This window comes from Lingula anatina, chromosome 1 (assembly GCF_051362555.1).
Source record: "Lingula anatina isolate TDL-2025a chromosome 1, LinAna3.0, whole genome shotgun sequence".
In the NCBI taxonomy this organism is placed as follows: Eukaryota; Metazoa; Brachiopoda; class Lingulata; order Lingulida; family Lingulidae; genus Lingula; species Lingula anatina.
Window position 1 is genome coordinate 2389009 of NC_141767.1, and position 24099 is coordinate 2413107.

The 24099-nt window shown below is 36.1% G+C and overlaps 1 protein-coding gene across 4 annotated transcripts in view; it reads left to right on the top strand.

Moving 5' to 3' along the window:
• Window positions 1-24099, top strand: part of LOC106176472 (signal peptide, CUB and EGF-like domain-containing protein 3) — a 32216-nt gene that overhangs the window by 4260 nt on the left and 3857 nt on the right. For 2 of the 4 annotated variants that reach the window (XM_013558865.2, XM_013558864.2), the window contains exons 3-17: window positions 6512-6634; window positions 6939-7061; window positions 8202-8333; window positions 10146-10253; window positions 12329-12445; window positions 12918-13034; window positions 15168-15290; window positions 17406-17522; window positions 17897-18019; window positions 18340-18549; window positions 18879-18989; window positions 19951-20127; window positions 20363-20465; window positions 21341-21453; window positions 23276-23440. In XM_013558865.2, the coding sequence (XP_013414319.1) occupies window positions 6512-6634; window positions 6939-7061; window positions 8202-8333; window positions 10146-10253; window positions 12329-12445; window positions 12918-13034; window positions 15168-15290; window positions 17406-17522; window positions 17897-18019; window positions 18340-18549; window positions 18879-18989; window positions 19951-20127; window positions 20363-20465; window positions 21341-21453; window positions 23276-23440 (1962 nt within the window). Of the gene's footprint in view, window positions 1-291; window positions 1148-6511; window positions 6635-6938; window positions 7062-8201; window positions 8334-10145; window positions 10254-12328; window positions 12446-12917; window positions 13035-15167; window positions 15291-17405; window positions 17523-17896; window positions 18020-18339; window positions 18550-18878; window positions 18990-19950; window positions 20128-20362; window positions 20466-21154; window positions 21259-21340; window positions 21454-23275; window positions 23441-24099 lie in introns of those variants that run through there. The other 2 variants (XM_013558867.3, XM_013558866.2) reach the window with 2 other exon arrangements.

Sequence of the window (24099 nt, forward strand, 5' to 3'; positions counted from 1 at the left end):
TGTCGGTTCCGATTTTTCCCCGAGCTGATAAATAGATGTTTAAGATCAGGAGATTAATGCAGGAGAACCGATCGGTTACGTGTGTAAACTACTTAAAGCACAATCTTAAAACAAACGAGAAGGCATAGCTGGTCAGTGTTATTCCAGAGAGGGACATGAAGGAGATTACGTTTGACACCAAGGTGCACTAGTTTACGTGATCTGATTGACGTTTGTTTTAATGTTTGCAGATAAACACGGGGGTAATTGAGCAAGCGAGTTCAAAACTGGGGCGTCTGGCTTATGATCGCGTATAGACGTTTCTTCCCTCTCCTTTCTGTCTCTTTTGAAAGGTATTTATTGTAATGTGTCTATGGGATAAAATGAAAAACGATCTTGGTATACTACATGCCGCTCAATCATAGACGCATTGTCAAAAAGGCTTAATCTACTTTCAAGCAGCAAATCAAATGCAAGCAGCGGCTGCTTTGGCTGCGGCATGAGGCCGACGTTCTCTTTAATTTCCACTCTTGAAAAAATAGGAAAGTGTGTGTTGTACCTTATTGGCCCCTGAGAAGAGGTGAAAGTGGGAGGAGTTTGTTCAGTAAAAGACTGTCAGGCAAACAGCGCACTCAAGTTCATCGGGCGTTGAAATAATCAAGACAGAATCCGGATGCAGTTTATGAGCGGGCGAAATTATTACTAGTGAAACTGAATAGACACGCGGACCATGAAAGAATCTTTGATTTGCCAACTACGGTTAGAAGTAGAACTTTACATACCAACATGATTTGCGGGATCTTACGTGTAGAAATCGCTGCTTTTTCCATTTACAAATATTGTCAAGTGCGTGAAGCCGTCGCCTACTGGCGTGCACTCCCCCCGATCATAGCATAGCATAGCATGGTATAAAGCACGGCTCTGCTCGCTAGACTTGTTGCTCGAGTGACGACGTGAAAGGTGATCAAATGACACGGCTTTTGAAGGAGTGACTCCCTGACTTAACTTTTTACTGCTTGTACGCGGAGCTGATGCGGAGCTGTTCTTCTCTTCTTACTCCGAGCCATGAAATCTGTGTATCTGACGCGGGGAGGATATGTCAGTTTCATCCTTTTACTTTTGTCCTCGGCCTCGGTGGGCAACGCTAAAAGAAGATCGGCAAGGCGAGGTAAGAGAGGCGAAAAATAAAAGTAATTAACAATTAGTACCCCATGCTTACGCAGAAAAAAATGTGATATTTTAGAAAAGTCTACATTGCTTTAAAGGGAAAAAAGCAACCCGATGAATGTAAGGGGAAGGTGGGGAAATAATGTCTGCGCTTTCTGCTGCTGTTTTAGCAAAAAGGATGTGTAACATGTGGCAATATTTAATAACTAGCCTACTTGAATTTGTGAATAGACAAACATGCAGCGTAGGCTGATGGAATTGATTAATCCTAGGGTAAACCGGGTCATTCTAAACATTTCTAATATTCTGTCTGGCTCTGTATATTTATCTTCCCGAAGAGGAACTAATCATTCAAACGTATCCTCTAGATATTAGATTGCTATTTCCATTCTCTGTCTTATCTGGAGAGATTGATGATGTAATTAGCACTGTCTGGTGAAATGGCCCGCACTGTCTGGAAGGCATAACGAATGCTAATCCCATGTTCATTAATCATATTTCACGTATGTAAAGGGGTAAGTCTACTCAAAGCAGAGACTGACGGATAAGTGCATTCCTACGTTTCTTTGCATTTCGGACTACTGTGACTAAATATAGTATAGACTCCCTTAAATACTTTTATAAAATACAGCTTTTTGCAGGTAGGAATATAGTCATGAATTTTTAGATAGTTAAGCATTTAGACGGAAAAGGGTTTAATATTTGGGGATGGGTATCACTTCTCCGTGGAGAAAATATCTGAAAGATGAACCGCTTGCAGACAAGTTGAACAGATGAAGAATTATTGTGTGAAATGAATTGTTATCACATTGATTTGAATAAATATATTGCAATTAACGAGACAAGCCTCAAATCCCCAATGATATGATAAAGACAATAATGTCCTTGAGATAAGGGAGAAAAACAGAGAGAGGTGAATAGAGAGGGAGGGATAGCCCAAGTATTAGATATTGATTGACGTGTGATTAACGTTTGATAGTTTGAACAAATCTGACCCAGGCACATTTTTTTCTTTTTATTAAAGAAGATTTGCTTGATCTCAGACGGGATTAAAGATATGATTTTTGATAGTTATTGATATGTCGGAGTTATTAAGTGCATCACACCCTTTTCTTCGCCTTTTGACGCACCGCCTCTACACAATTCGCGACTTGTGAAAAATGACATCCTAACGGGACATTTGTCAGAGTAAATAAGCATGGAAAAGCCAATCGGTGACTGCTTTTCAATAGTCGGTTTGCAAAAGGGCAAATTTATTCGGTCCGCCTGGCGTCTGCCTTTTAATAATGAACAAAATTATACTTGGAGTATAAAGGCGTGTATTCTACTGTGGTGTTAAAGAAGTCGGTGTACCTCATAATTTTCAAGCACCTTTCTTGTTGTACGTCAACAGCAAATCACTGCAACCAGATCTTCTCAATGCATTTAATCCTCATTGTTAGTTTGTGTACAAACACATGAGCTCTTGCAGACGGGGAATTGAACATTTATTTGGCTTTGAAAGGCGAGTGCCAATCTGGCAATTAAACCCGAATCATTGCTATGATTGACAACTGTAATATGCTATTACAAGCAGGCTCGGGTATCAGAGTTGGAATTTCATGCGCTCAACACCTTGTCTGCACCCAAAATAACTTTGTCCCCCTGTGATGAAAGGAAACAATGGGATTTTGCACCCAGGGTCCAGGTATTTGGCAATAATCGCTGATCAAGTGCCTGATAACTAAGGCAAGTATGCGAGGGTCTTTTTTCGACATTTTTCTACCGTAGACAGAGTTGTCAGGGGATCGGAGGCTCATATAACCGACACGTACGCCCTTGTCATTTGATTCAGGACGTAAGTTGATGTATAATATGCCACGGTATCGAATTTTCGATTGTTAGTTACCACTTCTTTCTCTGTCTCTCCCCTCACTCCCCCCACCATTGTTCGCTCATTCTCTCTCTGTATCCCTCCTTTCCCTCTCTCTCTCTCTCTCTCCCCCTCCCTTCCTCCTCCCCCCCCCCACCCGCTACCTCTCTCCTCCCTTCCCCATCCCTCTTTCAATGTAACAGTTTTTGCAATCAAGATTTCATGTCAGCACCCTTGTGGGGATTTCTTATTAAGCCTACACATTGTATAATAGGGGTCTAACAACAATCGAGGTCTCTTCCCTCACCGTGATTTATATGGTGGTATCTGTAAAATCAATCAGTGACAACACATTAATAATTTAATAGTCGTTTAAACTTTGATTTTAGTGCATTAATTAATTTTAGTTTTAGTGAACTGGTCATGTCCGAAAACCAAGTGTGTGATTAATTCACTTTCACGACACTTGAAACTAAATTAGGTAAAAAATGTAGTTAAAAAAGTCAGACGCCAGTTGTCGTTAGGGATCCAATGGAATCCGACAAGGTGATCTTTTAGTATTTGAATGTAGATTTCTGTCTGGATCCAGCGGTACAAGCTTACTTCAGTGGATGATATTGAAAAAAAAATGGACAGAACGTTTAGTTTTTCGTATGAAATGTAGGCCTATTTAAAAAAAAAAAATAATAATAATAATAATAAGTTGTTCCTAAGGATGAAGAAAAAAAGTTTTATTGATAATTAGTTATGGAGATATTCTCTTAAGGAACAATAAATTAAATATAAATATTTTAAACAGGGAATAAATGCTGAGCTTAAATTCCGATATGAAATTTATGTACAAATAATGCGCAGCCTGCCAACGCCCCTCACCCAGAGCTTTCCCACCAAAAATGCCTGCCGGCTTCTTCATTTTCCAATCTCCAAACGCGGAAGTGTACCGGACAAGCGCACAAATGTGAAAATGTGTAAATGAAAATCACATTGAAACTCAAGCTACGACTTTGCTACGACTGTTAGTGACATGTTACTTTCCCTAAATCAGATTGTTCTTACTTCTTTACGTAATATGGGCAAATCATACACATGGGCGTATGAAGTGCAAGTCGTGTGTACATGAACACAAATGGTTTGATTGTCATTGGCTCCTGTTTTGGATGCCAATCTGGACTCGTATGTATAATATGGACAGTTCCCGTCTGGACTCGTATGTATGGAAGACTCACCTCTGAACTTGTATGTATGGGCGACTCACCTCTGAACTCTATGCATGGGCGACTCCCGTCTGGACTCGTATGTGTGGACTGAGGCGCTGTCAACAAAAGCTTAGTACTCATGCACTGAGCATAGCGCGGACTTAAAAGGGATATCAACGGTTCGTAAGATATCCATATTCCACAATAAATACATTGTCAACAACTCATAGAAATATATTAAATTCTGTTTTACCACCAAAAGGGCAGTTACTACAATAATTCTGGAATTTGTGCTTGCCATTATATCACGTGACCTCCGTAGATGGTTACACTCAATAATAATCTATTAAGAGAATACTACAAAAAAAAAAAAAAAAAAAAAGGAACTAACTTTGAATGTGGGAATGGATTCATTTACCATCGGTAAGTATGGGAAAATTGTTCTTTCCCTTTTTTTTGGCCAAAATGAACAGTTGTTATCCCTTTAAAGTTTACCAAGAATTGTATAACAAGTCCACGTGAGATGTTGTTTTTGTTTAATCAGTTACTTTTGTATTAAATATCAGCTGAAAATAGGGAAATGCTTCAACTTGAATTAATTATTTCCATATCCCAGTATAGAAGAACAGTTGTTTCAGAAGTAACTTTGACCAAAATCAAAACTGAAGTGCAATAGGAAAAGAGGAAGAAAAATCAGATAAATTATTTCAAAAACTTGTTTACATAAATGTATTTAAAAAAGACCTTATTCAGATTCACTCATCATACTTGATGGATCTGTGGGACATTTCTGCAGGGGATTTTTACTGAAGTGTGATCATTGGAATCAGTTTAATTGTCTGACACACCTCCCTCAGCAGCTAGGGGTAGTTAACTACCATGTGCTGAACCACTGATTGCACTTTAGCAAGAATCTCCCACAGACTTGGACCAACCCAGCTGGTACGATGTTTGAATTTGAATGTGCCTAAGATACAACTAATAGATACCAGTAGATATACCAGTACAAAATTCTCTCTCTCTCCCCCTTCCACCCTTCCATCATTTCTCAGGTAGAAAATTTACCTGAGGGCCACTCATTTGTCTGGGCAACTTGTCATCTGCTCATATCCTGTACCTTCTCTCCTGTATCCCATCCATCATCTACCTGACATTATATAACTATACAGAAGATATTCTCAGGGCTATTTCTTTATTGTAAGATCCCATTCCCATAGACACATAGTCTATTGGTCTACGTGGATTGAAAATAGTCTGGGGGGGACCCTTGCTAAATGCAGTCAGCTTCCCTGAAAGACACCCTCTTGTTTCCAACTTACTCATACAATCACCAGCTTTTCTGTATTCTATTTACTACCTGGCGGATGTGTCATTAATTAAGCTGATTGCAGTCAGTAAGAGTCCTGGTAGAGTTGGGTCGATGTTGTTAATGGGAAAGGGGCCTTAGATTGAATCACTACATATAAAAATTGTCACTGTATTATGTGATTGCAGTTGAGTACTTGAAAAAATGTATCTGTGAATGCCTGTGTATCTGCAGAAGCCACCATTTTGTGTTTTTGAAATTTGTTGGCCTTTGAGGTCCTATTCCGGATCTGCCTACCAGTATGGATACAAGTAACCCCAACAACACAGATATGAGATCAGAGATTAATTGCTGTGTCCAAGAGACAATTTCGGAATTGCACTTTGAACTTTGAAGAAAATGTCTAAATCCCAAGGATCTTGGTTTTGTGTACTCTGTAAATCCTTCTTTTCGGTTTTTCAACCCTTGCTGTTGATACGTAGCTTTATGAAAGGATTAATTGCCTTAGCTGTTTCTGCCATTTCAAATGTGTGTGTGTGTGTGTGTGTGTGTGTGTGTGTGTGTGTGTGTGTAAAGTGAATGTGATGAAATGATTCTGTGTACAAGGAAGTTTTTTTGTGTAAATTTTAAAACATTTGAAATATAATGTGTATGTTTTAGTTAAAAATATATGCAAATATTAGCCTATTTGCTTATTAAGATAAGGTCCCATGACTTTCCCTGATGGCAATATTAAGTGGTGAATCTCAATGATGGAAATATTGACATAATTTTGAAGAAAAATAAATATGTATCTGAAAATTCATTACCCCATAAGTTTATTTGCAGGAAAGTTGCTGTAAGCCACAGTTTCAATAACATTCTGGCTTGAAACTGTTCCTGAACTCTGAAAGCAATTGCAATTGAAGATCAGTTGAAAAAAATTTAAACCAAAGAAACATCGGAAAAATGAACCCTTGCATTGACATAGGTTTAAAAAGATTTCTTCAAAGATAATTTATTTTGTTTTAGCCTTAGATGAGTGTGAGAATGGAGTCCATAAGTGCCACGCAGATGCTGATTGTATAGATACAAGACGAGCTTACAGGTGTAAATGTAAAGAGGGGTTCTATGGGAGTGGAAACATTTGTATAGGTAAGCCTATTAACGTCCACTTGTTTCTGTCCGTACTTGATCCTTATTGCTGAGAGTACGGAAATTGTCAAAAAGCCTAGAGGAGTCTTCCATAGTATATTATCCAGTCATTTCAAGTGATTGAATTTAATTCCATATGATATATATTCATACTTGCTCACTTAAAAAAAGAACTACATGGAAAGCTATAAAGTTTTTACAATAATTTAGGATAAAAAGGAGAAAAAATTATTTTAAAGAAACATATGAGAACAAATTTTGTTGATCTACTAGAGATAAATTTTTTCCCTGGGTTCTTTTTCAGATGTAAATGAATGCCAATATGAAAATGGTGACTGTGTTCATAAATGTACCAATACTCATGGTAACTATTCCTGTAGTTGCTTACAAGGATTTGTCTTAGACAGAGATGGACATAATTGTATAGGTAAGACATAGATTGTTGATATGTTAACCTCCTCTCCTCTGCCTTTACCTTGAGGGTAGGGAACACTTTTTGCATTCCATGTAATTGGCCTTATTTTTCGAGCGTGATTTGAGCCTGATATTCTATGTGAAACATGATTTAGGAATTCTTGGTGATTGGTAATTGATCTGTTTTAATCTCGGTTTATTGGTGATTAAGGGGGGGGGGGTATTCTCTACCCTCAACTTTTGCTCTACCTCTTCTTGGCCACCTACACCATCATATCTTCTGCTCCACCTCTTACTCTCAAGAAGTCTCCCCCCTCCCCCACTTCTTCTTTTCCTCTCCCTGGACCATCCTCTTAGGGACCATTCACAATGAATTTTGTCAACCTGGTTAATGCACACTAACTCCACGTGGACTGTTGCTGAATGCAATCAGAATAACAGATCTCTCTTCTCTGTTGACCCGCCGCTTCCTCTCAAGGAGTCTCACCTTTCCTCCACCTGTTCCTCTCCCTTCCCTAGACCTACCTTTTCCTCCACAAGTCTCACCCCCCCCCCCCCCCCGATGCACTTCTTATTCTCAAGAAGTCCAACAGCTTCATAATCACCAGCTCCCCTGTACTAGCTCTACCAGCCCCCACCCCCTGCACTAGCTCCACCAGCCTCCCACCCCCTGTACTAGCTCCACCATGCCCCCTGCACTAGCTCTACCAGCCCCAACCCCCTGTACTAGCTCTACCAGCCCCCCACCCCCTGTACTATCTCTACCAGCCCCCCACCCCCTGAACTAGCTCTACCAGCCCCCCACCCCCTATACTAGCTCTACCAGCCCCCCACCCCTGTACTAGCTCTACCAGCTCTTAACTTTGCTTTCACTCTTCATTAATTTGCTTCCTCATTGACACTATTAGAAACAAAAATATATTCAAATCTTGAAGAAATTTTGTCAGTTTGTGTTGATATTTTGTTTTCAAATAGGATTTCAATTGTCTGTAATATAACTTAACTTTTCTTTCACTCTTCATTAATTTGCCTCATTGAGACTATTAGAAACAAAAATATATTCCAGTCTTGAAGAAATTTTGCCAGTTTCTGTTGATATTTTGTTTTCAAAGTAGTATTTCAATTGTCTGTAATTGAATGTTTACTTTTTTAGATAGGAATGAATGTTTTGAGAATAGGGGAGGATGTTCTCAGCAGTGCTTCAACACACTGGGGAGCTATGAATGCCGCTGTAATAATGGATATTCTCTTCAAACAGATGGAAAAAGTTGTACAAGAGGAAGAGGTAATTTTTCTTTTTTTCTTTCTTTTCTTTCTTTCTATTTTTTCTTTATTGGAAAGAGTTGGTGTATATATACAACTGTACATAGTACTATATGGTGTAGAAGAAGTTTTATCGCTATATTTTAGAAATATATGATTGTTTTAACAATTAAAATAGAACGAATATTAAAATAGAACGAAGCCTAAAAATTGATACTTGTAGTAGTCGGACTTCAGGTCTTTTTTGAGCAAAACAATTATTTGTTTCTCTCTGAGCTGGGACCAAAGTTCATGTGTGAAAACATTTTTTTCCATTTTTTGATACTTTAATGTTTTTCTATTTTTCTACATGATTTATTATTTTTTTCTATCAAAATGATATCAAATGTGGTTCTGTGAAGTAAGAGGAGGAAAGGGGCGGTGCATTGATATTGTGGTACAAAAAGTTATGGCTGAAGATGTGAAATAAATGTCTCCGAGTGTGTTTATCATTAACTCTTGTCAGAGTTGAGTAGTGTCAGAATGGTTGATGTTTATTAGTCTGAAATACGCTTCTTAAGAAACATACTTCAAAATTTGGCAATTCACACTGTTGGCAGTTGGCCACACAATCACGTGCCTTTTATAGGTTATTTGTTGGGTTTTTTATGGGTGCCTTATGACAAATTATTTGAAAGAATCACAAGATGTGGGAAACAATGTAATAAGACTCTTGTTTTCTTAAATTTCCAGTCTTTATTTTATCTATGTCAGAGAGAACGTGTATATGAAAGCGCAGGCTGTGGCGTAGTGCATTGATAAAGCAAGTTGTAAATAATTCAAAGCAACCCTATTGGCCATTTGTTCTGCAAATGCTCCCATTAGGATGATCAGTGGTTTTGTCCTGACAAAGAATGTGGCATGTGGCACAGTAAATAGGCACCAATTGTTTCTTTTAACTGAAATATAGTCACATTACATACGGAGTAACAGAAACGTTCATGCAACTTGTCTTGTAGCAGAAAAGGTTGAGTGGAGGAGTTCAAAGGCTGCATGAAAAAAGGGATAGTCACTGATTTGTAAACTCCTGGACATAATGGATGTTATTAGGCACACTTGGCTTGGGCCATTTATTTGATGGCAGTGTAAGTTTGGATAATCGTGAAATCAGAAGGAATTGGTAACAGTTAATATTTTGATGTGATTACATGAGTTTCTGGTTACATTTGCCACAAATTACCATCCAGCTATGTTTGGGCCATTCCAAATTTCAGCTCAGTGTGTGCAGATATAGAAAACAAACTGTACAGATGTTTGGTCTTTCTTCTTTCTCCAACAATCATTACACCTGCTGGTCGGCTGGAGCTCTCCTGCTATACTGCTTTATTGTGGTTAACAGTCGCAATAAACGCCACATTTGATGGAAGTTTGTAATAATTGCATGCATATGGTTGCAATACACTTTCAATATTTGTAAACAGAAAATGCTGGATTTAATTTGAAATCTGTTATAAAATTATGGTTAACAAAAAAGATAGGATAGTTTGTTGTATACAAATGCACCACTGTTGGGATGATTAGGTATAGCAAATAAAATAAAGTACAATAAAATTCAATGAACAGTAAAATATATGATATACAACGTGAGAAATTCTTATAAAGTAGATTACAATATAATACAATAAACATTATAATATGAAATAAAATGCAAGAAATTCTAATGAAGTACACTACAAATTAGTACAAGATCACAATTGAATATATTTTAAAACCAGAACTGTTTTGTTAATGTGCTTATTTAGTTTAGTAGTGTTCTTTAATATACATTTACTAATTTTGCCTTGTTCCTTTTCAGGATGGTGTGAAACATGGAAAGGATGTGCCCATCATTGCAACCCTAGGAATTATGCCTGCGCCTGTCGCGCTGGCTACGTGCTTCACAATAACGGAAAAGATTGCATAGGTGGGTAAACAGGCAATGAAAAATAAATCTGTCTGTAAATAGGGGTGAGAAATATTTTAATTCGGAATTGCACCCTGTGTGTGCTGCCTTTGATCATCTCAATTGTTGTTATTATACAGAGTAAAGTCTAAAAGAGAAGGAAGTTAGTTTGCAAAATTCTTATTATTATTTTTGAAAAGATGCATTGTTTAAAAAAAACCAAACATTAAATTAAATAGGGAATGACACAATTGAACAAGCATGAATATATATTAAAATAAAAGAAAGAAAACATCCTGAATAGGAAGCTGTTTTATTAAAGAAATTATGCCTCGACTTATCAGCAGCATTCATTATTACTAGACTCAAGAAAAAGAAAGCACTTTTTTCCAGCAGACACATGCTAAGAATTGCACACACCTCCAGACAGCTCTACAAATCATAAGAGCATTACAGGAACTGGGCAGGACCCGAGAATTTGTTGAATGACGAAGCTGTCAGCAGTAGCTGTCAAAAAAGGGAAAAGATCACTTTATTGAATTAACCCGGGGGCTGACCTCTGTCATTTGTGATTATATTGGGACTAAAAGATTGCTTTTTAGATAAAACTACCCCCATTTGTTTGTGAAAAACGTGATGCAGATTCTAAAACTGTTTTGCCAAAACATGTGTTTTAAAACGGGCATCTGTGTCTTCTCAGGATTATCACTTTTAACAGTTATTAATAGTATCTCCTGCAAAGTTTCAAAGTACCTTCCTACTGATGTTAAAATTTTTTTAACAAAAACGTTGTTACACTTGGCTGTTTTGTTGTAAAACTAAGTATACCTCTAAGAGCTTTGTGTTTATTTTGAAAAAATACTCAAAGATGGCAACTGAGGCATTTTTTATTGCAACTTGAAAAACAGGATATTGAAGTACAACAAATTGACATGAATTTGATTTAATCTACTGAATTTTAAGTGTGTTTTTGCTACTGGAGTCAGCCCCAGAGGATCTTGTGTACATTGTGCAAAATATTTTTTATTGATATTTTTAAGTCCTCAAAACTCTTTATACACCATTGCTGGGGGATATGAAATACATTGTCAATCAGGAGTATTTAAATTTTATATTTTAATCCTAATTTGATCTGAAATTCTGATGTAAACTTGGAATTGTATTTGAAAAAAAGTATTCTGATTTTTTCATTCATCATATGGATCTTCAGATCCTGAAACAACAGCACAAATAAGAAAATACTCCTGGACCCCATTTTAGATTTGTAGTGGAAATGTGCACAGAGACAAAGGGGATAACTAATCATTAGTATAAATTTTCTGAAAGTTTTCTGGAAGTCATAATGAAAAACAACTTCAGACATAAGTTCCACACTAACAAGGAATACAAATTTACCCGTTGTAAGTGTCAAGCCATTCATAAAAAAATTTAACATTGTTTAATCCACAACAAGTGAAATGTAGCATAGAAGGTGAAAGTGGCCATGTTGGTTACCAATTTTTTTCCTAATTTCTTCATGCAAGTTGGGACAGGTTTTGTCTGGAATATTTCCAGAGCGGCTGTTTGCAAGCATTACTCAACAACGTACAAGTGCAGAATCATCATTTCTGGCTAACAAAGTCTGACAATTTACATGAGTAGTGTTCTAATTATAGACTGGTTAAAGCACATGAAGAGTTTCTGGAGATAGAATAACACAGCTAAGTGGCAGATATGCTTCATCTACATTAAAATTAAACATTAAAATAATAGTGAGGACTGGTCTGCCTGGACAGAGGACTGCATTCCCTGAGTGCTTTTCAAGTTTATTTATGTATTTTATTTATTTTAATAAGAACTTATATGTTATTATTTATAGATATTGTGTATCTACCACTAATCATAGTGATAAAGATTTTAGGTAGAAAATTAACAATTTTCTTATATATATTTTTCACACACTGTATGTACTGAGTCAAATTTTCTCATATACACTCATGTATCTAACTTTTGAGTTGCTTTGATGTTATTGTATGATTATACTTCAGTAAGCACTATCCACCCAAGAGCTGAAAAGCCATGTAAATCATTTTTACCCTTTTATTGAATTTTCTCAGCAACATGTGATATTGGCAATGGTGGGTGTCAGCACAAGTGTAGGAATACCCCCCAGGGTCCAGTGTGTACCTGTGCTCCCAAGTACATGGCAAGAGCTGATGGAAGGACTTGTATAGGTGGGTCTGGAGTTTGTATCATTACCATGGACAGTTTTAACTCAGGCAATTGGTAATTATCATTTATGAGGCCTGATTATGAAAATTACTGCCCTTTCCACTTTTGATATATTTTTTTTTTATTTTTCACTTGTTTTCCCCCTGATCTTGTAATTTTATCCACAAAGCACTGATAAACCCCACAGCACTACCCAAATATTTTTTTGAGGCATTAAAAATATAAAATGTCCAAAGATACGGTTTCTTTGGCACAGTCTTTTTGATTGAAAACATTTATCCACCCCCTTTATAAGCTTCTTTAAACATTTGTTTTATTGCAAACATGTTAAGCAAAACAAAGAAAAATTAACTCCCCCCCCCCTCATTTCTTCCCCCTTTACAGTATCCCTGGGTCTGAAAGTGAAATTAATAAAATTGAATTTTATTTATATCATTATGAACTTGTATTTTAATCCTTTCTTACCTCTTCCAGCGACGTGTGATGTTAACAATGGCGGTTGTGCTCAGACGTGCAAGGATAGCAATGACGGCCCTCAGTGCAGCTGTCCTCCTGGCTATATCCTACATCAGGATAAAAAAACATGTTTAGGTAAAGAGTTGAAGTTTAACTTACTATTATTGTCATTAATATCATTATTATTATATATATATATATATATATATATATATATATATATATATATATAACTGGAAGCTTTAACAGGAGTGGATCCAGATCTATTTTCTGACAGTCTTCCAAATTATCTTTGTTGATCCATTTCTCCATTTTTGACCGTCTTCCGACAGAAAAAATAGATACCCGTCAGTGTAAACTTGAATATCTGACAGTCTTCCTGAACACCCAGAAGATGGCCTCAATCCAGCCCTGCTTTAAGAAACAAAATAATCCATCATGTTATCCTGTACTGTGTCTCAGTTCTCATGCCTTATTTAGTTAACTGTTTTCATAATTTGTATAAAGATATTAGTGTAGAGAGTCTATAAAAATAATTTGTAAACAGTTTAGAGCTCAGTAAAGTATTATTGATATCATTCAGCCATATGTCAGGCTTATACCTGTAACATAACAATAGAGATGAAAGGTTGCATTTAGCTTATGCAGAGTTGTTTTTAGAATAAGAAAATTCATTTGGAAAAATATTTAGATTTTTCAGAGGGGATAAATTCCAAGCCAAAACTTACTGCTTGTAGATCTGTAATGCCTTTGAGTTTGAGTGTAGGCTTGATTTTGCCTAAATTGTTTTTGTGAGAAAAAAATGAACAGGATTGAACATGCATGTAACCAGATATGTTTTGGTGAAAAAAAATGTTTGTACAAAATAGTACTTTGGATGTTTTGATTTCATTGGCTGGGAATTAAATTAGCAAGCTGTATAATGAGCAAACAAAACAATTTGACTTTTTGTTTGTCAGGCATGACTTCTTGTTACTATGTCATTAGGGCAGGGCAACATGTTTCCTTTATTTTTTCTTTTTCTTTTTTTTAAAGTTGAATTTAAACTAGAATTTATTATAGACAGATTTGCTGTAGAAAAAAATTAGTTGAATTTTTACACCTCCAATAAGGTAAAGGGTCACTTAATACATGTTTGACTGCCAAAATTCCCCCTTTTAATTCTGACTTGATAAATAACATTTAAATGTGAGTTGAGGGTCTTACAAAGTGATTTCAGATATCCAGTGTGAAGGAAGGACCAATTTGGAGTTTTATACAAAATTTCAGTTGGAAACTGTAATGCAATTAGTATTTCAGACTTTATTATGTAATGTCTAATTGAAACATGGTGTAGCTCTGGAATATTCTCACATATTCCCCCTTTTTGTATATATGTTAATTTGGCGTAAAAAGAAAAGCACTATAATCATGATATATCAGCATGTTATGATAAAATCAGTGCGGTGTTTGCTACACCTTTCTCTTGTTCCTGTTTATCTGCGGAATGTTGCAATGTCTGGCATTTGTGTTGGGAGTTTACTTGTTTAATCAGGAGAAGTTGTTTAGCAGTACTTGCTCCTGTCTTTCATTTTTTTCAAGTGATGGGGGCAACAAGGTTAGACCGGGAACAGAAGAAAAATGCATGCTGAACTGATTTTTCAATTTCATGCCTGTCAATCAAGTCTTGTTTATTCAATTTGGTAATGCTTTTTAGGCATTTACTCTAACTGGTTTCCTTTCCATCATTTGTCATTATGGTATCTGAATTGAAATTTTTCTCCCTTCTCTCTGGAATTATCTCAATCTTTCAAATTAAAAAAAATTGAATATGATGACACATTTTTTGTATTTGATAATACATTCTTACTGTCATGTCAAATGTATTTGCATGTTTCTTTGTGAAAAAAAAAAAGGTTTCAAAGTTTAAAACTTATATGAAATTTCAATGTCATTTTAAGAATTATGAAAAACCTTGCATTTATGAGTGAAAAGATATTTTAGGCAAAGTGGAGACTGCAGTTAAAATTCAGTTATTCACACAGACAGTTCCTATGATACAATTGCAGGCCTGTTTTGGGAAGGGGGGGTTGAAATTAAGTGACATTTTGTCCAGGAAAAGCTCACTACTGAATCATTTGATCTTGGTTTTATGTCATAATAGTAAAAAGGTCCACTTTTCAGAAAAAGACTCCCCCTCTTTTGAAATTGCTGGCTGAAAACATGAGTCGGAAAGGAATTCTAATGGTAGTAATTGCTATGAATGACTTACGTATTTCTCATTTTCAGATGTAAATGAGTGTAACATCAATAATGGCGGATGCAGCCATGAATGTGAAAATACAGATGGAAGTTATGAGTGTATTTGTCCAAAGGGTTACAAGGTGCACGCAAATGAAAAAATTTGTCAAGGTAAGTGAGGGAAAAGGATCTTTCACCAGAAAATAATTTTCTTTAATTAACTCCTGGCAGAGCCACTTGTCTGGCTGGCGTTGTAATAAGGAAAAGGTTTGGTGTTGACGGGCTCATGTCTATGATTTTGTATATATGTTCTTATTATTGTGGTAGTAGCACCTATTTAATGTAAAATATGTTTATAAACAGGAAACAGGTTTTGTAGTACATTTACCAAAAAGTAATGATATACGGGGTTCTTGCATGTAGAACAGTATGCTCCACGTCCTATGCATTATTGTTCAAGATGTTTATATGCGCCACCTGTTACTGTTTCAGCTTGTGTTATATGTGACTTGGAACAGAGAGAAAACATGTTTTATTACATCTATGGATTTCTGTCACCATTTGATTCACATTTACAGTCCACCAAATTTTAAACAAATTACATGTGAAATATCAAGTATTGACCTTGATGAACTCTGGTTCAGGTTCACTTGCTACAGATTGGAGCAGTTACAGCAACAAACACTTGTGCTCCTCAGTAACTAAATTTGTCCAAACTGTCAAAGAGAATTGACAGAAAATGGTTGATAAGTTAATAGTTTCTACAGAAACTGATCTTTGATCTCTCCTGCTGAAATAGAAACCGCTCTTAACAGCCATTATAAGTTTTAATTAGTCTGCACTTCTGTCGGTAACACTATCAAGTGTATGTTCTGGATCATCTTGGACCCCTTGATAAACCAGAAATAGACAGACTTTATTTGAATGCATTTAATTGGGTTGTTGTAACTAATTTAATTTTTTGACAGGTGATGGCAAAATTAAGTGGGCCCTTTATACTAGAGGAAATTAAAATCTTCTGGAGAATTTGTGTAACACACAACAATTTCTTTTTGCCTTTGGTAGTGTTTAATTAAATTTGAACCAGTTTCGTGTGACCAGATTGTGAAATGCACCGTTGGCTTTTTCCCAAACCACAAGTTAATTCATTGGTTATGTACCGAGAGGAGTGCTGCTCAAAACTGTTGGCTCTTGTGAAAATCTTTAGGAGAAGAATTTTGTTTTTAAAAAATGAATGGCTGGAACCCATGCCAGACCAACAAAGTTTGAGCACACTGATATGTGGTTGTCTATCTGTCTGTTTATCTGCCTGTCTGCCCATTCGTTATTCTTTTTGTGGAAGAAATCTTGCATCATCATCTCCTAGCTTCTAAGTTTATTTAGATGCACATTCAGTTCAAAGTGTTCACACAGGAAGAACTCAGTATTGAGTTCTGCAGCTGGGGATTTTATCAATTTATTTATTTATTTATTTATTTATTTTTTGTTAAATTTGAGGGTCTTGGTTAAGTTGGCAAACAGTTCAGCTTGACCTTGTTTAAGACACAGAAAAAATATCTATACTTATCTGTTTCAAGAAAGAGTTTTGCTCGATTTTTCAAACATTTTGCAATGACGTAATGGTTATGCATCTGATATATTGTTTGTGTCTATCAGTCAAAATATTTTCATGAAAACTATATCCCGTCTCCGTTGATTTCCTGTCAGACCAGTAGGTGTGGTGATTTGGAAGGGTTGTCATCGCAGTTACAGTCCTTTACATGTTCTTTATTTTATAATTTTGAGAATTAAAAAAATTTCTAGTAATATTTTACTGGCTTTTGTCGACAGGTGTGTTTCTACATGATTGTTTTATTTATTTATTTATTTATTTATTAGAAATACAAGAACTAGACAGTGCTCAAAACAGGACTCATGATGTTTTTATTTTGCTTACGGTTGATTTATCACTAGCAATTGCAGATTGTCACAGGTATTCTTCATGGCCCCAAAAATTACCTGTAGAAAGTCTTCTGTGGTATTCAAGTTGATAGAATAGAAGCATTCTTTACTTAATATTTCTATCCACCATCTATGGACCTTGGTCATATAAATGGTGATTTTTTATTTTTGGGTATACCGGAATCTGACACTGAAGGAACAGGACAGATACGTAAAAAATAATTCTGTTCTATAGTGCCAGATAGAGATCACCAAAAGCCACTTTCATGGTATTTAAGTTGTTTTTGAAAGTTTTTTGTTGAAAAATACAAGACTGTCTTGAAAATATGGCTTTGTTTGTTGTAGATGTGGATGAGTGCGCTCTGAATACTACATGTGACCACACCTGTATCAATACCCCGGGGAGTTACGTCTGCTCCTGTCACAGAGGGTATGAAAAGTATGGTGTCAGCCACTGCGGAGGTAAGGTTCACTGAGGTGAATAGAACAAATGAAATTGGGGGAGTGGAAATCAATGTGCTCTTTGTTTTATTACCCAGCTTAATAAGTTACCTTAAAATACGACTATTTGCCATTTATATTCACAAGCACTAGCTCATGGATAACAATTAAGCTACTTTGAAGTGTCAATTGTTAGACCTATCAATTTGAAAATTAATTTGACTGAATTAAAGAACAATATGGCAAACAAGCAGAGAACTAGAATTGCAAAGTAAACTGTCTAACACAATTCTATCCATCTTTGAAAATTATTGAAAAACTCACTGTTTAATTTTCAGCATATATTTTTACAATGACATTTATTTATTTATTTATTTATTTATTTATTTGTATAGATATCAATGAATGTTCCATCAATAATGGCGGCTGTGATCATGGGTGCCGTAACACCATGGGAAGCTTTGAATGTTACTGCCACTCTGGTCATAAGCTCCACCCCAACAAGAAAGATTGTGTAGGTATGGTATCCAAGACAAAAAGGTATTGTGATGATCAGGCACAGTGTGCTGCAACATATTGAAAATAGTGATTTTGGGATACAGTAGCAACTTTATAGCTCAGTAAATGTCTCTGAAATGATATAATAATATGTTAAGTGTAGCTACATAGCATAGTACTACATAGACCAAAATATTTTTTGTCATTTTAGTTTTTTACACATTTAACATAATTTATTCTTCATGTATATTTTTATGTCCCTATTTTTATACAGAAAAAAGATTTTATCCAGTGTCCACAGTTTTACTTTTCTTTTCACAAACCTCATTGATCTTTACAGTTTTGGACCGTTGCACCCCTCTGAAGCCTCCAGCTAAGGCTTTACTCTCCTGTACCCAGCAGGGTAATGATGAGGTGTGTGTCCTTAGTTGCCATAGTAACGCACATTTCACAGCCTCTGATGACCAGCAGTATACGTACACCTGTGGGCTGAGCACTCAGTTCCAGTGGACACACGAAAAAAATAACCAGACGTTACCCTCTTGTTCTGGTAAGGACGGATCTATCTTTATTATTTAATCTATTTTATCCACATAACCCTCTGTATATGTATGTTTTTTATGGTTTATCCTCGGTCAATTTAATTTAACTCCTGCTTTTGCAGAATGCTACAGTTTCTTACAGTGTTGTTTGCACACTTGTTCTTGCTATTAATTCATAGTTGCACCAACTTTTGACTGAGATTGATATCAATTTCTTGGAAGAGGACAAATACACACAGCGGGATGAAAACCACTTTAAATTTGAAGTTATTTTTAATGTATCATGGTAATATGTTACAGATGTTTAAAAAAATTTATTTGTTTCTCATGCTTTCAGAGGCAGTCACCTTGCCCAGTTTTAAGAAGAGGGCCAAATTTTTTTTCAAGACTGACAAATGCAAATTGAGAAAACGTGTCAGAAGAAATGGTGCTGCAAACGAGGCTCAAGGTGAGAAATCGACAAAAGAAAGAAATAATATTCTTTAAGGCCCCATTCAGAATAGGGGACTAGCTAGTCCAAGGGTCAAATATGGCCGACCCACTTGAATTCTTCCCCACGGGATAGCTTTTCAATGGCTATTAGCAGATTAGATGGAAAGCTTTGTAGCCTGGATTCTTTCTTAATCACCAAATTATAATTTTGAAATGGAATATGTGACATGGACAAACCAGTTGAATGAAAGTGAAATCAGAGAAAATTTTAAATGGAAAGGCTGGTTTAATTTGTCTCTAAGTCCCAGTAGCTGCAGTTGTTACTCATTAAGAAAATGTTAAAAACTAAAACTGTTTTTCATCTACTCAAAGCACATTTGTGAGTGTTTTCAGCAAGTTTCTTTACTTAAGATCCCAAATCCACTTCCTGTCTATCAAAGCTGAGTTAAAGAACAACATAGTTAAAGCTATGATAACCTGTGGCCTCCCTTCTACACTAAGATGTTAAGGTAAAATTGGGCACAGCTGATAGGGAAATACAACACGTCTGTTTTACTGTTAAAACACATTAGAAATGTTTGAATAACAACTGCTTAGTGTTTGCAGCTTACTACTTTTTTTTTGTTTTTGGCAAGTGGGAAGAAAATGTGATTTATTTTGACAGCATCTTTTTGGAACTGATAAAGGTGCAGGTCTTTTAAAATATAAATATACCTTATCTATAAATATATAGTAAATAAATGATATATTAATATATAATATGATAAATATGCATTAATAAATATAATAAATAATAAAATATATAAACATGTTAACCTGTGGAAATGTGCTATACTGGGTAATGTTAATTAGTCTCCATAAATATTAAAGTTTCTATAAAAAATAACTTTTGGGAAAGTGATGTCATTTTCAACATACACCTCTCTCTCATTAAGGACACATTTAATGTACCCAGTGCCAAATTACCTCTTTTTCAGATGGTTCATTTTCGCTCCCTGATCAAGGGCGATTCAAGTGCTCTCAGGAGTGCCAGGTGAATTACGTGAACTTGAAGTGTGGAGCACAGAGACGGCAGTTTAGAAACCTAGCTGGCAAAGATGACTCTATTATCACAGCAGTATTTGAAATACAAATGTCACCCGAGGCAGTCACAGGTGAGCATTTATTTAAGAATTTTGTAGGAAAGAGAAGCATATGTTTTTGTTGAAAGCCTTCTTTGATGTTTTCTTTTTTAAAAGTTAAGAATTTTATGGCTTTGCAGGAATATTTTACAAATATAAAAGGTTTTAGCTCTGTTAATGTATGTTTTAAATAGATAAGGTTTAAATAGTTTAGATTTTTGTCCAATATTCTGAGTTTCAAGAAAGAAATGAATACTATTTTTTTCAGACCGTTGTGATGTGCACTGTGTTAAGAAAAGAACAGAACGAAAACTGAAAAAAACCATCAGAGCCCTAAGAAAATCTATTAACAAGGAAAGATTTTTTGTTAGGTGAGTAGATTATTTAGAACAAGGTTCAGTATAGAACTGTTTAGGCCCAGAGGTTGAAAGAAATGGAGGAACGCCACATCGTGCTGTGTAGATGGGTCTATAGCACTCCACTGAGGATGTCTTAGCAGCAGAACAAATCTGTGAAAGTTTGAGATGAGGCCCATGTCTAATCTACCTCAAACTAGCAACTTACATGATTAGCTATGTTCAGTGTGGTGTAATCTTAAGGCAAACTTTAAGGGACCATTCAGAATAGAAGATCTGAGTATCAACTGGTCCAAAGCTCAAATATGGCGGACCCTACATGAAAGGAAGCTTAATCCTGTAATGGTCTTTCTGCCTCTCACACACCTCCCCATGCATCTGGTGGAATGGAGCAGAGATTTAATTACTGTGCCCCTGCAGGGACAATGCGTAGAGAGGCTGTTAGAGTCAGAGAGAGAATTACAGGATTATGCAGTCTTCCTTTCATGTAGGGTCTGCCATATTTGAGTCTTGGACCAGTTGATACTTGGATTTTCTACTCTGAATGGCCCCTAAGTATACATGAAATGCTATTACTATAATTACATTTTGGTATTTTCAGAATGTGGCCTGTCTAATTCTGTATATCAAATAGCTTTCTGTATTTTTGTATTTCTACTTTTTAATGAAAAAGATGTTTTCGCCTCCTTCTCTTCCCCCTCCAGATATGAAGGTCAATCACTGGAGGTGGTCAAGAAATCTTTTAAGCCTTCAGGGGCTTATCAGCCAGTATGTGCCATAGGCCATGTTCTTGTAAAGAAAAGCTGTGGTAAGTCTCTCTCTGTATGATGAATCCATTTATGTACTACTTTAAAATTTGATATAATATATGCCTTATTCCTATCGTTCAGAATAGGACGGGATGAATGGGAAGTAGAACGCAATTCGTTTACGGCTCCAGGGTCGGTCCTGCCTAACTTTCATGATTGTTCTCTGGGACAGGTGTTTGTTGGAGAGTCATGTGGTAGGTTACCATGGAAACCATGCAAACCAATCAGTGTATTGAAAAGATTGGCTATGATCACAATATGCTTTGCAGCACCGCTTTTTTTGGCAGGGACTGAGCGTGGATGATGTTGACACTAACAAGCTGCTTATTACTAATAGATGATGGTGTCTCTAAAATATGTTTTAGATGGCAGCTGTTAAATATTCACATGAAATATTCTTGACTTATATCATTGTTAAAATTAAGTAGCCAAAATCTTATTATTATCTGACACAACATTCTGAAAATGAAATCTTTCAGTTGACTTGAAAAAAAAACACAAAATCTAACTGTACAAAAGATGAGCAACTCCATCCAGAAATACCAAGCATGGTGCATAAAGAGCAACAGTATCTGCTTTTTGTTTGATGTATTACAACCTTTGCTAATATTTACTGCTGGTGTGCAATTTTTTTTTGAGATAAACAAAGAAAAAAAAAAGAAAAGTGGTGTGTAGGACATGTATGGGCTGATATTAAGACTTGAATGCTGTGGTGTAGGCAATCATGAATTAATTGGACTGACCCTGGGGCTGCATGAACATATGATATTCTGTTGCGGGTGACTTGCTATATATATCTGGTATACTTTGGGGTAATTCCTATTTTTCTGCAACTGTTCATCATACGCTTACAGAATGTGAAATGAAATGAGGCTTTGGGGGAATTTCCATTAACAAGGCAATACTTAAATATCTTAAAGTTCTCTTGCATTTCCAGATGGTAATTTTTTAAACAAAGTCAATATACCAGTGTTAATTGTGGATGTTGTTTATGATTTAGATTTGCTTTAAGATTATGGGCTGATAATTGGTGATATTTTTTGATCTTGATAAATATCTGATGATTGAAGCCATTAAAGCCATTTCCAGCTTAATTGCTATGTGAAAGCTTATGGTTATAAATAGTTTGATAATGCAGTGCAAATGATTATTCTATACTTATGATGTTGAATTATACTAAATTATACAAGATCTCTCCTTTCTTATGTGTAACCCATACTTATAATATAAAAAGAAGAGTGATGTATTTTCTAGTGCTGATGTCCAACAGATAGAAAGAATTCAGTTTATCATTACTTGCCTCAGTTACTGAAGAAGTAGCCCATAAAGATATAACCTTAAATATTCATTACTTCAATAATGAGTATTCATACTTCATCAACATGAACAATATTTTTTAAAGAATTTTTTTAGATTTATTTTAATCTAAAAAGTATCGTGGTTCATGAATTTCATAAATTTTGGAATCATATTAATAAAAAACATTTTGGAATAAGGAATTACTTGGTGGCTCCCAACCACTATATAACCCCCATCCACCCCCACCCAACTCCACCCCAGCCTGAGTAAAGCCATCAGGTAGGTTGATGGAGGGATAACATGAGCTTTTTTGACAAAGACCCAGATGTAATTATAATTGCGTACCTCCTTGGGTTAGTTTAAAATCAGGTTAAGCTAAGACAGTACTAAAGCACTCTAATTTATCCTGAAATTTTAAAACCAGAATAAGGGACCGTTCACAGTGAATTTTGTCCACATAACTAATGGGCGCTAACTCCATGGGAACACTTTCTGAATGCAAATCAAATTAACAGATTAACACACCTTCTCTGGTTTCCAACATACCCATATAATCACCAGCTTTTCTTTACTCTGCTCAACGCCAGGAGGAGGAGTGTTAGTCTGGTAATCTGCATTCAGCAATAAAGAGACACCCGTGGAATTAGTGCTCGCTAACTAGTGAAATACATTCATTGTGAACGTGCCTTATTCATCCCATGAATTCTGTTGATTCAGTGGCCTGTAGCATAGGGACGTACTTCCATGTGAGCAGTGGGCAGTGCGTGCCGTGTGCCCAGGGGACGTACCAGGACCAGGAGGGACAGCTGTCATGTCAGGCGTGTCCAGATCAGTCCCTAGGGAAAGGAGTGGCCGGAGCCAGGAATATCACTGAATGTGGGGGTAAGGTTGCCCAACATAGCATTAATGTCATAAATTATGATGTTATAGAAAAACTATACAGTGTGAGCCTGAGGTATGGACATTTGTGTGATGAAGTTTTAAATATAAGAACAATGTTTTTGATTAAAAATTTATGGGTGAACTTTTTGTAAACTTTTTCATGTGCGGTACTGTATTTTTGTGTTATAATACATACTGCATACAGTATCTGTATAAATATGTCAGATAATTCAGTTCTGCCATATGACTACTGACAGTAATGTACTTAATTGTGTAGTACCAGTACCTTATAAAAATTCACTGGAAAAATAAACCCTCAATTCATACAGTAGTTGCACCTTGAGGTCAGACCTGGGGGTCACACATTGGAGGGGGGGGGGGGGGGGTCATGCATGGGGAGTCATGCCTGGGGGTAACACCTGGGGTCATATCAAGGTTCACACCTGAAGGTCACACTTGAAGGTCACACTTGAGGGTAACACCTGGGTGTGACACCTGAAGTCCACAGGGGTCACTGTATTTCCTAAGACAATGTTCTTTCAGCAATACCTGTGGAAGTTGATTTATAAATTCCCAATTACTATTGAGGATCATGTGAGAAAGTGTTTTTATGAGCAACTTAAACTGAAATAAGTGAGTTGTGACTTCTTTGTAGTGTA